Below are 14,849 nucleotides of genomic sequence, written 5' to 3' on the forward strand. Positions count from 1 at the left end.
CAAAAGGGTTACAAAAAAGCAGAGAAAGTGTTCTCTGAAAGAAAGAAATGGAAGTGGGGAGGATGTGGTTTTGCCTTTTTTCTGTTTGTGGCCTTTTTTGTGTGTTTTGTCTGTTTTTAATTCTCTGCATTTCTGGTTACAGAGATACTTCTTTTTGGACAGAGGGATTTTGAAGTATTCTAAGTGCCGAGCTGATGTAAGTGATCAGAAACCCTCTAAGGCCATTTTATATAGTAACACCCCTCTTTTATCCAAAATAACAATAATTCCCTACTGTTGGCAATGAGAAATAGAGTTTCAGCAGTTCTAAACAGTAGGTTGAGAGGGGAAGAAACGCTGATTTCAGAAGGTAATATTTATCCTTTTGCTTTCGTCTGGGGTGATTGTGTTTTTACTTTTTACATTTTTGCAGATAGAGAGAGGAAAACTTCATGGCTGTATTGATGTTGGACTTTCTGTCATGTCTGTAAAGAAATCAACAAAATGTATAGATTTGGATACAGAAGAGCAGATATACCACCTGAAGGTAGGCCTTCAAGGTTGTTACAACCTTGCTCCCAGACTAATAACATCAATTGTGTAGGGCGGAGCCTTTTTTTTTTTTTTTGATGGCAAGAGGTTTGTTAGTTACACTAATAATTTTTAGTTTCAGCAGATTAGTTTACACTTAATAACTTGAGAGGTCTTATTGTACTGTTTTAGGGCCCAGAATCAGTAACCCTGTTCTAAACAGAAACCTCAAAGATGCCTCATGTTTAGCTGCGCTTTTTTCACTTCTTACACAAGTGCTTTTATTTTCAGTAGTTGTATCTTTGTCCTTGTCTTATCTATAGGAAGTATTTTCCATGGTCAAGTATGGAGATTTATACTTGTGGAATAAATTGTTTTAAAGTACATCACCAAAATCAAATTTCTATTTGTAATTAGTTAAACACTGACCTAGCTTTACCAATGGCAATTAATAAATGACAAATTATATGTGTGGGGCTTTATTCAAATTGTAGGGGGGTTTTTTAATCTATAAGTTGTTCTAGTATTGTGTTCTGCATTGGAAGGCATAACTACTAACTGTAGTTTCTCTTTTTCCTGACTTTATCTTGTGATTAATTTTCTGTCATGCCTAAGCCCTTACAGTGTGCATTTTGGTAGGAGCATCCTTAGAAAAACTTTCCTGATACTTTGCCAGTAAAGGTCAGCCAGGCTAGCTGTCTAATGAGCACAAAATACCACAAATTCTTTGTTAGTTATTTCAAATGTGAATGTTATCAACCCTGAAATTTTGTGTAGGTGAAGTCTCAGGAGCTGTTTGATGAATGGGTAGCAAAACTTCGCCATCACAGGATGTACCGTCAGAATGAAATCTCCATGTTTCCTCATGACGCCAATAATATTTTCTTCCCTATGTCTACTACTACGGACTCTGTCCCTGGTTTCTGTGATTCTACTCCAGGTAGAAAGGTAATAGTTTTTATTTATAAATAATGAGCTTTCATAAAGAATTAAATTAGTCTAATTTGTGTTCATTAAATAAAGAGCATAATGGAAGTTTGTGGTGGCACTTAAGTTATGTTCTAAAATGTCAAGAGGAAAATTATTTATTGATTTACACCCAAGCAGTTTCCTTTATGATGCTATTAATTTTATGTAGTAGTTTTTCATTATTTAATCTAGTAAACTGTATTTTCACAGTGAATTTCAAAACTGTATATTGAGTTAGAATCCTCATAAATTTTTGGGACATATATCAGTATTTTTCTGATATGTGCTGGTGAATATTAGTCACAGAAGAGTACTCAGCTAGGTATTTTTTTTTCCCTTTAGCATTTTGTTGTATATGCTTTAGCTAATAAACCCTTTCCCCTTTTACATGAATGAAGCTGACTACTTAACTAAGGAGTATATAGGAGTTATACAAGAAGCCATCAACTGGGACCACTATTTATATTTTTAACTGAGGCAAAAGCATTATTCATATCAGTCCAAGGGCTGTGCTGTAGGTGGATATGGGGTCTAGATGGGTCCAGTCAGCAGTGTACTTCTCTTTTGGTAAAATCTGTGAATTGGTTTCACAAATGACCTGACAAATGCTCAGTCCACCCCCATAAATGGCCTCTTTGCAGTTTCATGGACGAGGGTGTTGGTTCTGTGCCTGAACACAGCCTCTGTGCCTTCAGCTGTCTGTACATTGACTGGCTGACCTTCACCCAAAGAAGGTCTTCTGCTCCAATGTAGAATCACTGGTCACTTTTGAGAATCAAAAAAAAAATGTTCTGTGTTACTACAGTTGAAATGTAGTAACTGTTTCTGTCAGCTCCAGAATGACTCCTAAGCAGCTCTGCCCTCCTTGTTCTCCTTCTAACTAAGGCTTTCTTTTCCCTCGTGTAATTACTTTATGATCTGAGTAGGCTTGTTCCCCAATACCTGCAGTTCATCACTTTATCCTGTAACTGAGTTTTAGCACACACACAGATGTGTCTAAACAGCTTTTTGCTCGTGGTCAAGAGGGAGGAGACGTGTGCGAGCGGGCAGCTGAAAGAACAATAACTCACCCTGCGGTAACAAGGCCATTCTGCAGAGAGTTGTCTGCACGCATTCCTTGTGCCAGCAGCTCCGTGGCTCTGACAGCCTGCTCTCCTCAGGCACTGTCTGCAAGGGAATGGCAAAGCTCCTGTGGCCATTTCATTATTTTCTCCTGAAAGACAGCAGGGATAGAAGTGGGGAAGGATATCAAGGGCAGAAGAGGAACATTGCAAAGTCCATGATATATTTATGCTGGTGCCCTCAAAAAACCCCGAAAGACCCAAACCGAACAAACCTATGTGACCAGCATATCTTAAAATCTATGCTTACTGTGAGGAAACTAACCATTTCTTCTTTGGCATGAAAGACTTTAATTCAGACTATTAGTGCAGATTTGCACTGCAAAGAAGCCCTACTTATTTTCATGTGAAAAATAGAAGGGGATAGTTCTTAAGCTGCAGTTAATCACCTTAGCTGTGCTCAAGCTAAATGGAAGTCTGCCAATTTACACCAGCCTTAGCTTGGTGTTAGTTGATACCACTCCAGCACTTAGGTTATTTTGAGAAATATATATTGAGTGAACTTCAGGTTTCATTTTATTTGCTTTTAGCAACACCTGGTCAGTTTTCACATCTTTTTTTATTGTGGTTGAGAGACAGGTGTCTGTATATGCACATGTTTATGTGGAATCCTTGGATTCTAAAGCTTAGCCATACTGATCCAAAGCAAAACTCTGAAAACTGGAGCTACACAAGCTCTCTCTTGTCAATTCTTGGCAATCCCTAATTCCTTCTTTCCTCATGCTCATGTCGCTTGTATATGAGTTCTGGAAAAGTTGGTTACGTGAGGCCGATTTCTGAAGAGATAAATATGGAATTGGTTCAGAAAATGCCAATACAATTGCCCATCGTTAAATTCAGTTTACTTGTGCTTTTAAAGATGCTGAGATTATTATCTGGATATATATGTGTGTGTGTATATATATATGTCTAAATAGATGACTAAAGCTTGTACAGCTTTATGTAGGAATAAGCCAGCTAAGCTGAGTTGATTAATTTAAAAACAAGTGTGCTCATTGATGCTTACTGCTATTGCATACTGACACAATACTGAATGACATCACATGGATAGTGCATTTCATTTTATTCTGAAGCTCAGGTTGGTGGTCATGTTGTAAATTTAAAAAGGCCTACTAAGAAAGCTGCAAGTGACTGAGATGTAGATGAAATTTCTTATTAATAGATTTAAAATTAGTACTACTGGAGTTCTGATGTAAGGTGAGCAGGAGGTAACAAAGTTTGTAAATTGTATGCTTCAGAGAAGAGCCAAACAATTTTGTCACCTTTTCTCATAATCAGTAAAATGACTGTGTAATGGCACTAAGATGAAACAGTTTAAAACTGATTTTTAACAAGATGTTGACAACGCATGTGATTTGTGCATCTTCCCGACCTGGGTATTATTGAAAATGAAAGGTTTAGTAAGGTGTAAAAATAACTAACTATAACTAACATAATAGTATTGAATGGCTACTATTTGTAGTTACATGAGAGAAGAAAACAGCATTATAGGCTACAATCAACTGGTAACAGTACTGGTAGAAATTTCTTCCCACTGGAAGCTATTTAATTGTACTGCTCAATTAGCTCTTATGCAGAATTTCCAGCATCTCTTGAAGGATCTGATGATGGGCACTGCTGAAATTGAGCTGAGTTTGAAAATGTTTACTGAGGTGTTGTCAAAGGGTAGTCTTTACCCAGATGAGGTGCATGGTCATCCCTGTATTAAGGCCTGTTGAGCCAAATCCATGCTGAAGTCACTCAACCTTGTGTAAAATTTTAAATGACATCTAGTATATCTTGCTTTTACACTGAAAAATAGCTTTAACAAATGTATGTGTTACATCTAAGTTACTTTTGGGGCTTCTTGGGGGAGCGTGGAGGAGGAACAGAATGTCCGAATTTGGTCCCTTCAGATATGGTACTTTAATTGTTTTAAGTTGACTTAATTTATGCAGAATGTTGCCCTTCCTCAAAATTTAGTTTTCAGCAAATTTTCATGGTCCCTTGAGTGTTTCTACTGCTTGTGGACAGCAGTTATGTTAGATATCCTGGCATTATGCTCAATGACTATATACCTAGTCTAGATCATACACCTTGTTTCCCCTGCATGTAATTGATGCCTTCAGTCCTTGTCCATGACCATGGTCCTCAACTGTTGGTTGTTGGAATTTGTGCATACAACATTAAAATATTGTGTGTTAATAATTCATTTGTTCTTCTTTGGAACAGGCAGGCAGCTTGACCAAACAGAATTCAGTGTCAACTGGAGGTAATTTGTCATTTTCTTTTTCGAGTAACGAGTCCAGGATTTCATCTTGGCTACAGTCTTCTGAAGACATGGAAAAATGCTCAAGAGGTAATGATATTTGAAGAAAGCTGAAAGTAGCCTAATATTTCCCCTAGTTTTTCATAACAATGAGAGTATTATACACTAAGTAGTCATTATGGTTAGAATTTTCTCTGAAACTGGAGGAAGGAGAGAGGTGGTGGTTGATTAAGTGGTTACTGACTTGTTTGCAAAAGAACTGGTGATTTTGGATGTGGGGGTATCAATTGTGGGCAGCTCTTCAAGGAACCAGTACATTTCAGTACATTTTCTTTTATATAGGAACATCACATGCAGTAGTAAGATTTGAACATCCTTAGGCTGGAAAAAGGGAAGCATCCAAAACCTAGTAATTTGAAAAGCACTAAGTCTTTGTACTTCAAAGTCACCTTCTGCTTTCATGCTTTCCTAAGAGCATGAAGATCTTTCTCATGTTGGCAGTGTCTGTGTGATATTTATTTGTTAAGTTTCTACCTACCAGTGAGCTTCTTCTCTAATACAGAGGAGCCTCATCTCTAGGTCTGAATGCGCAATTCAGTGTTGATGCCTGTGGCATTGTTACCCTCACCAGGAGGAGCTCTGACAAATCTCAAACTGCAGAAATTATCACATTATTCTCATTATTTCTGCAGCCAACTAGGAAAAGATATCATGATCATTATACACACCATATAGGTGCATTTCAGTATTTTGAATTTGAACTCGAATATAGGATACAATCTCTTTATCTACCAGTCTAATGCTTTTAGTCAATGAATAACTTAAGCTAGCTGCAATCAAAATAGGACTAACCTACAAAGACAGAAAACTGTCAGTGTGTCTGTTACTGTAGGGCAACTGAAAATATTCTCTTGTTCCAAACAGACCTCTCCAACTGTCACACATATTTACTGGAAATGAACCAGCTGTTACAGAGCATGGATGTTCTTCACAGGACATATTCAGCGCCTGCTATAAATGCTATGCAGGTTTGTTGTTTAAAAACAAAACCAAAAAGCATTTTCCCTTACAATTCCAAAAAATAACCCCAAATCTTAAAGAATCGAGGTATTTCTTAGCTCTGTTAGGTTTATGGCAGTCTCTGTTGTTTTTGTCCTGTGTGTTGTTAAAAGGTTGGACCTTTTGAAAGCCCAAAGAAGGAAAAGAGAGCACATAGGAGGTGGCGATCCAGGGTTGTTGGGAAAGAGGCTAAAGGAATGTTACAGGTAACTTCAGTCCTTTCAGAGCCCATCTTCCTCCAAACCTTAGTTATTGATCACTTCTTGGCATGACCAGTTAAGGAAATACAAATCCTTTCTAAGTAGTGTCCTGTGTTACTCATTTTAAGTGGTAATATATCAGACAAAACACAAATGTGTTGTCATTGATATCTGCAATAGAACCTGTCCTGTTACCTTCAGGACACTGGCCATGTTTTTTACCCCTGTTTTCAGTCTGTCTCTAATTTTTTTTTTTTTTAATCAGAACAGATTACTGCAAATTCCCTAGCTAGTTTAGTGCACATTTGCATCCAGAGGCCATGTGATTAGATATTTATAAGTGGGGGAAAATAATATAGCATGTTACCTTTGTCAATGGGCTTGCTTCTCTGAGTTTTGGCAATCTCCCATTATGGGATCTTGGGCCAAGTTATATCTCTGGTTTCATTTGCCAGGTGTCATCCATTCGAATCTTACTGATAATTGATAGTAATTTTTTTCATTTTTGGTGTCTGCAACATGTAATCCAGGTGGGTACAATAAAACAAAATTTTCTTTACAGTTAATAAAAACATCACAAATTACTGTCTACTTACAGGTGCCTTCAGTATTTTCTGCCCCTATGAGACTGCATGCTTCCAATCCAAACTTATCTACAATAGATTTTGTAGAGGAGAAAAATTACTCTGATGGCTCTGAAACATCATCAGAGTTTACTAAAATGCAAGAAGACTTGTTTCACATTGCACATAAAGGTAAATGAAATTGTTTTTCATAAATGGCTTCATATCATCCCAGTTTAGATAATGATATGACTTCTGCGAATGCTTCCTCTTTAATGTTTAGAAAAAGCAGAAAACACCCTTCTTTTAATTTCCTTGAGGAATTGCAAGTGTTGAGATCTTGAGTCGTTTGAAAAAGGGGGCTTAATCACCACTTTTTAGGGTTTTTATTTAATAGAGAACTACTTGTTTTATGTGCTAAAAGCCTAGATTCAATTATTTTTTGCCAAAAGGTAAAATACCTAAAATTGGTTGCTAGAAATACAGCAGACTGTACTCTCTTGTTTGCATGCATATCCGTGCATATGAGCACATTTATGTTTCTATATTCTGTGTGCTTCACTGTAGTTCAGAGTCAACATTTGTTGGTGATGCAAGGGTTGCTATGGTAGTAACCTATTTTTAGTGAATACAGAAGAGTAAATCATGCAAAGCAGCCAGAGGGGGAGCTTGACTAGAAATATTTCTTCCCTCAAAATCATTTTTCATTAGCAATGCTTTGTTCCATCACCCTTGCACCAGAAACATTTTTATTGTTTAAGTGATCTTGGTGAGGGAGGCACTTACGCATTTATAGCTGAAAGGCTTTTGGGAGTATTGGCTTTGTCCCCTTTGGCACACGATAATGGTTGATGTTATCAATAAGCATTCTTTGCTTCTTGTTCCCCTTTAGTGCTGATGTATCTTGATTCTGTTATGTAAGGAATGTATCTAAGTAGTAAACTTCATAAAGTCAATGATAGTCAAAACTGACGTATGTTTTCCAAAGAAAGAAAGGAAGTGAGGGTGGGACGCAGTTGGAGAAGTTGCTGTTAAGCTGAGCAGTGAAATCACCTACTCAAGATCATCTTACTGGAATTGTCTGTGACAGAAATTTTGTTTAGATTGATCCACAGTGATTTGAAGGGACAATTAACTTGGTTCTATTGACTGCAGAATCATTTTACTAAGAGGATAAAGAATATTTTTCTAAAGTTACTTAATAGCACACCCCTTCCAAGAAAGAGTAGTGGAGAAAAGTTTTGTGTCACCTTTTTGATACAAATTGAATAAAATGTAACATTATTAGTTTAGTAGGTAATAATTCTTGAAAAGTAGAGTTAGTATACAACATATTAAATGTCATTGAAGGTCATTGAAAATTCTGGTCATGTTATCTACATATAACAGAAAGCCTAACAGAATAGATCACAGTGGATATATCTCCCTCCCCACCCTGTGATACTGTTAAAGATTTCTTTGGATAGTATGAGAATTAGCTTTGGTAATGGTTGGCAGTGTTGGAATATACTTTAAGAATAATTTTTCAGAAGACTAAATTAAGTTACATAACACCTCAGGGAAATGATGGTTCAGGTTACCTCAGAGTGGATGATTAGGAGAGAGAAGTATTAGGAATTCCTTATTGTTTCCCTTTTTCATGCATCCATGCTCAGATTTTCTATCTTCATTTCCCTGTAACTGGATTCATTTGTGCATTGTCAAGTCTCATGACTGTATTACAGGGCTTGATTAGGCCCTCAGAAATCCTCTAATACTCCAGTCAGATGAATGTTGAAAACCTACGTAAGCAAATACTGCTCAAATAAATTTTTATTCCTTGTGGTTAAAGAGAAGATGAAATGTCTTAATGGTAAAAAAATTCCAAAAGCATATTTCCCCTATAAAACCCCCTTTAGTGATTTTAAAATTGCATGATCTGTTGTCTGATTTAAATGTATTGGGCTGGTGATAGTGCCTCAGGAAGGAGTAGAAGTAGCAGCATAACATGCACATCACTCAGGATCTGACCCTCTGAGTCACTAAATCATCTAACAAGCTGAAATTTCTCTAGTACAGAAAGAGATAACAAAACACAACACCACAGTTGACTTACTTGTGGGGAAACTACTAACCCTAAGCTGTGGCACAATATGGGTTATAGCTGCCTTTTTTTTTTTTTGATGACTTTTTTTTCTATTTGATTTTTTTTCTTTCATCTCTTCTTCTCCCCCACTGGAATTTAGAGAGGAGTATGGAATAGAGTCATGACCACCTGAAGATTCAAGCTAATTGGGAAACAAAAGCAAGTGAAGAGCAGATGTGGTTAGTTAGCCTTGCTGCCATCTGTCACAAATAATCAGAGTAATTTTGACTGTGGCTAATATAGTCAACACAGTAGCCTTCACCATAAACATGTCTCCTACTAAAAATCTACCCTATAACCTTGATGAATATTACTTGTTTTTAGTAACCCACCCTGGAACTCTCAACCTAAATTCTTGTTTCTGTCACCATAAACGATGCTTTGAGTTTTATGTAATTGGTGCGTATACAATTGGTAGCAGCTGTTTTTAACTGTCACTTTTTACAAAATGGTTCTAGTTTACTTCACCTTGAGGTCAGCTTTCAGCACCATATCTACAGAGAGAGAAAAGCTGAAGCAGATGCTGGACTATGATGCATCCTCATCTCCATCTGCACAAATAGTGGGCTTGAAGAATGCCTTAACATCTGTAAGTGACATGCTGAAGCTCACCAAGCTTCATTGTCATCAGATACTTCTTGTAAATTTCAGAGTAGTTAATTTTTGTTTCCTTAGTGTCAGCTCTGTGCTAAAATTTGCAGAATTTAATTGGAGTAAGTTATTATAGATTGTGTTTTTCAACGACTCTTCTAAATGTTAAAGGTATTTTCAAATCATTGGAGTTTAACAGATGGATTGATTTAGGTATGTAGTGTAATCTGTATCACTCGATGTTAAGAATCAAAGGGCTGCTCTGTTACTGTGAGTCTGCTTTCTTTCTAAACATGCTACTACTCAGTTCTGATGGGTTGCAGGTTTCCTTTCCCTTTTCTTTACCTCAACAGCACTTGAATATTCACTGTATGACTTAGCATAAAATAAAGGTGAGAGTGGCTGAATGCTCTCAGCTGTCCTTTCTAGTGCACTACAGAGCTTCTCCATGCTGCACCAAGACACTGCAAAGCAAATTCAAGTACAACTGGTTTATGTTGACTTCCAACCTCAATTATCTCTCAGTCCTCTAAAAGCAGCAATGGAGTTCTTAGGGCAGAGTTCTAAGTGACAAAAGATGGTGCTCGTTAAAAAAGGTGGGGGGTTGGTTGGTGTGCTGTATGTAATTGGCTGAGACCAGAACTTTTCATCTGGGTCATGTTTGAACATGTCAACCAAATTGATCTGATTTCAGAGCAATGAGGGCTGTCTTTATCATGGCCTTAAAATTTCAGTGTTTATTGCAAACACCACATCAGAGGCAGAGGAGACTCTCTGGCACTGATCAGTGTGATGTAGATCATCCTAGAATTATTTCAGTATGAAAGCTTCCCTTTGCTTTACAAAATCTGCATGTGATTATAGTTTTTAAATGTATGACATGCCTCTTTGCTTAGACCTTTAGAGGCTGTGATGTCTTCACAGTATTTAGAGAAAGTTGAAGCCTGTTGCATAATATCTGTACTCATTCACTTGCATTTCTTTGGTTTTGGCTTTCAGATGTTCCACTTCTGATATTTGAATAGGTGACTTTTATTTTTCCAATGTTATTTGTCTACCATTTTATATCAGAAAATCAGTTTTAAGACTGCTGAACTCAGTGAACACTCAGCTTAGCATGAATCACTTTGTTTTCTGGGCAGTGAAATTTGGTTGTCCATCTTCATCCTGTACATGTCTTTAAAAATAATTCTTTTAGGTCTTATGTGATACTTAATTAGTTTTGTAGCCCATCCAGAAGTCATCTGTGAACTTTGGCTGATTCAGCAAGGTAATCACCTATGAGGGCTCTTCTTAATCCGCAGTTCTGTAATGTCATGATGCCAGCAGAAATTTTCTTATCCTGTACAGCAGAGATCCTGTAGGAGAATGGAATGAGCTTCCTTTGAAGACGTTTGGAAGCATGGAGATGATAAACTTGACATATTTTTAAGACTTCCTTGCAAGAGAGTCCTGTGTTAATGACTTTGGCTTAGTGTTTGTTGTTGTTCATTTTAGTTTGTTTTCTCTACAGGAGGAACAAAAAAATCACTCACGGGTTGAAAGCTATCAAACATAAGTCTGTTTTGCTCCCATCAGCCTGGCAGTAGAAGAAAAATGAACAGATTTAAAGTGGATAAGCCACCACAAAATTAGCATATCTGCCTCTGCTTCTCCTTCATTAAGATAGTATTCTTGACCTACACACATTCTAAGAAAAGGAAATACAGAACGGGAAAAGATACAATATTTCTGATTTGGGGGGAGGAAGAAGACAGCAGGAAGAAAATATTTTGTAACAAGTAATGAAAATGGGAAGATGCTATTACAGGAGAGCTGTTTTGCGCTTACCTGATGTTGAGGATTTAACACAGTGCTGAGCACTTGACATACAAGGGATATATACCTTTATGGCAAATTCAGACCACATATAGGTAAAGCCAGAAATAAGTTTTCTCTACTCCATCATCACACTGAGCTTACTGTCTTTCCTGCCACCAAGAGAATTTTCAACAAAAATTACTGCCAAAAGCAGAAGCATTTTTGGGATAAAGTGGATGTGTAAACAGCAGGGTTCTCCACATCCTGGTATTGATTCAGATCACTAAAATGGAATGTAAGTCTTCAATATTGTTCCAAAATTAGTAACATGATATTTTGTTTCAAAGGTAGTTTCATTGCAGGGTTACACTCTCTTCCTACATGTCTAGTCTAATTGACATCTATCAGATGCACCCAGAATAAGTAAATAACATGTAACAAACATGAGTTTGCAGTAGAGGCTTTTTATTCTGACCATTGCTGTTATAATCTGATAGGAGACAAATCATACCTGTTACCTGTGTGAATTTGTGTCTTATTTCTCTGTCACTGGAAGGCAAAGGAAACTGCCAGTATGGGAAAATCAAATGGTTTTGGATGTGGCAAGAACAGATGTTGAGGGAGGCTATGTTGGATATGGGAGTGAAGGAAGGGAGCTTGAAAAGAAAAACATCCCTGCCATCTTTGACTTTTTTTCTGCACTTATGTCTCTGTTTCCTCAAACTGGAAAAAAACAGTTTTAATTTGAGAGATAAGGAGTAAGGTTTGAAGCATTTATAATAAATGATTTGCTGAACCAGTAAAAAAATGATGTGGTGGTAGTGTTTTATACTGCACTTTAAATAGTCTTTGCCCCCTTTTATACAATAAAGCCACATTCAAGTTAGCTGAGAGAACTTTATATCCCCAATATTTTTGTTAAATATTCCAGGCAATAGCACAAAACACAGATCTTAAAGACCGGTTACGCAGAATACATGCCGAATCTAAGATCATTGATTCAGCATCTAATGCAAAATCAAGTCCAGATTTGGTGAAGGTGGGTATGGATTTCCTCTTTCAGTGATGTCCATTCCTCCAGCCCCTACATCTAGACAGTGCTGCATAGCTGCGCCTTGTCCTGTTCTCCGTGTCTTCCCTGTGGTGTGGTGTGTTAGCAAAGCCAGTCTGCTTTCATGGTTGTGAGTCATTTCTGATGATGCCTTGTCTGGTATTTGATTTCAAAGATTTTCCTTGTGAGCAGGTTTCTTGAGCACATCTTCCATTGCTTTTTGCTACTGGTTCCTGGTGTTCTCCCTCGCCTCCTGCCTGCTTCTCATTCAGCATGTACAAAGCTCCTGTCACCCTTGTGCCACTGTTTCTCTTGCCCTTTTAGTCCCTTGTTAAGTTCTGTAGATCTTTTGTTGTCCATTTAAGTGCTGTTAGCCCAGAATGTTGGCTACCAGTGTGGATCATGTAAGGTTTAGAACAATTATCAGACATTTCCATGAAAGGATCAAAGTTAATGGTACATACAAGAATTCTTTCAGCCATTTAGTGTTCTTTGTGTTAAGCCAGGGAGTCTTCTATATCCAGTTAGCCAGTTATCTTCTATATCCAGTTAGTTTGAGATTCCACTGATGTTCAGACAGTTTTTTGGCTTGCTGCAGAATGCATGTGAATATGGGGTAATTATAGGTCATAAGATGTAGGTGTTAATGGTGTTAGTGAGGGAAGCCAGAATTGTGTTATTTATCATAGATTTTCCTAAATGTTAACTCATGCAGAAACCTCTGCTGTGCTTGTAGTATAAGTCTTTCATTAGAACTTGAGTGCTGGGGCTTTTATGTAACTAATTATTTCCTTGTATTTTTAAAGACAGTTTAGTCATTCCAGAACAGATTCCATCTGTTCGCTTCTGGTTCAGTTCTGTTTTAGTGGAGCTGTGTTTTGGTCATATTTAGCTGTTCAGTTTTGGGGTTTTTTTCCCTTAGGTAGTTGATCATTCTAATGCCTTTTGCTTTAAAACCCATGAGAATTTGAACAGCACTTAAACTGCTATCCAGGAAAGCATTAATGCACTGTTACTTAGTTGCAGGAGTTCTTTATTTTCTTACTTAGTGGAGGTCTTTGCAATGATGATGGATTATTTCTGAAACTTGTGCTATGTGCTATACACACACACAGAGGCACATGTGACAGAAATAGCTTTTAGAAGGTCTTTTGGAGGTTGCATTCACAAATTCCCTCTGGCGTGGCTTGGGATGGAACTTAAGGATGAAATCACTTATACTGGAGAAGCTTCATTTTAAGATTGTCTGAGGACTGTGATACAGTAGTGCTGCTTTGAGGAAGACAGGACCATTGCACAAAATTTGTCATTAAATGATACATCGGGTGGTATGATACACCCAATTTGAAAATTGAAGCAGTATAAAATAGTATCTCAAGCCTTTGCATAAGGGAAAGGTTTTGTTTGTCTATTGGGTAATTTAATTGTATTTCATCATGCCAAAGTGGGAATTTGGAACAAGAAAACCTGAAGCTTATGTGTTAGATATAAAAACCTGATGCTCTTTTATGAGTCTTTCCTGCTCACTTCCCTTCTCAGATTCAAAATAGTATTGGAAACAATCCCAGTAGCAATGCTTATGTGTAAGGTATTTTTTTTTTACTTGTAGGCTAGTGTAACTGCCTTCCTACAGGAGGGACAATGTTGAGGTTCTCTTTTATCCCTGCTGTAAAAGGAGGGGTTTTTTAAGTCTTTTGTATAGCATTTGTTTTGTTTCCATGTCACCATTATCAGGGTGTACCAAATAACATTTCATACAATAGCAAAACCTACCAACAGAAAAACTTTGAAAGAAGGTTTGTCAGCTTGATTATGGGCTTGTCAGACTGTTCGTTATGTTGTTCTGAAAATAAAATACTACAATTCCTGCAAAATTTTGATAGGGAAGTCATGGTTATAAGTTAGTAAAGCACCTCATGCAGAAAATCTTCAGAGCAGCTAATACACTCCCTTGGGCCAGCATAGCTCATTTCCTTTGTGTTGGAGGAGTTATCAGGGAAAACAGTAGCACACAAGCTTTGACAGCTTTTTTACTGCCATCACAGAATGAGAATTCTCACTGGTCACCCCACCTTTGCCAGGCCACCTGTTGGAGCTCTGCTTACACCAATGATCTCTTGAGCTTCCATGGGAGGGGCTGTCAAGATCTCTGTGGCGGTCAAATGTGCCTTCAGCAGCAAAAGCAATTCCGGTTCCATGGCTTAAATAGTATGTTGGTTTTGGTTAATGTGGAGACATCTCAGGTGTGGATATGAAGGAATGCTTTCCAAAGCACAGCATAGAAAATCGGTGAAGAAAAAGAGCTAGGAAAACATACTAGTATAAAGAAAGCAACTTTACCCCTCAGAATTTTGTAGACTACTCTACAGCAGGCTTTGCATTAAGCAATGATTAATTAATTTGCTAAGATCAGGAAGGAATGTGAATCTCGGATGTAATATAAAGAGATGGGAGTTCTGTTCTTTTGTGGGCTTTTTGTTGACACACTTGGATATATCTGGCTAAATAATTCAAATAGCAAAGCATTTTTATATGCAGCACTTTTAAGTGATTTACTCAATATGCATTGCTTTATTTTCCTTCTTTTTCCTTCTCTTTGCTCTGTTTTACTT

At 37.4% G+C, this 14,849-nt stretch overlaps 1 protein-coding gene across 5 annotated transcripts in view; it reads left to right on the forward strand.

Annotated features, from left to right (window-relative positions):
* The window catches only part of OSBPL3 (oxysterol binding protein like 3), an 85,920-nt gene that overhangs the window by 47,088 nt on the left and 23,983 nt on the right, over positions 1 to 14,849 (forward strand). For 3 of the 5 annotated variants that reach the window (XM_042043114.1, XM_042043116.1, XM_042043115.1), the window contains exons 5-13: positions 143 to 196; positions 413 to 526; positions 1,288 to 1,458; positions 4,812 to 4,938; positions 5,773 to 5,876; positions 6,021 to 6,113; positions 6,706 to 6,862; positions 9,254 to 9,384; positions 12,118 to 12,225. In XM_042043114.1, coding sequence (XP_041899048.1) covers positions 143 to 196; positions 413 to 526; positions 1,288 to 1,458; positions 4,812 to 4,938; positions 5,773 to 5,876; positions 6,021 to 6,113; positions 6,706 to 6,862; positions 9,254 to 9,384; positions 12,118 to 12,225 — 1,059 coding nt within the window. The remainder of the gene's footprint in view (positions 1 to 142; positions 197 to 412; positions 527 to 1,287; positions 1,459 to 4,811; positions 4,939 to 5,772; positions 5,877 to 6,020; positions 6,114 to 6,705; positions 6,863 to 9,253; positions 9,385 to 12,117; positions 12,226 to 14,849) is intronic. The other 2 variants (XM_042043117.1, XM_042043118.1) reach the window with 1 other exon arrangement.

Source organism: Corvus kubaryi, unplaced genomic scaffold (assembly GCF_017639235.1).
Source record: "Corvus kubaryi isolate FWS band 111438036 unplaced genomic scaffold, C.kubaryi_AGA036_p1.0 37398, whole genome shotgun sequence".
Taxonomy (NCBI): domain Eukaryota; kingdom Metazoa; phylum Chordata; class Aves; order Passeriformes; family Corvidae; genus Corvus; species Corvus kubaryi.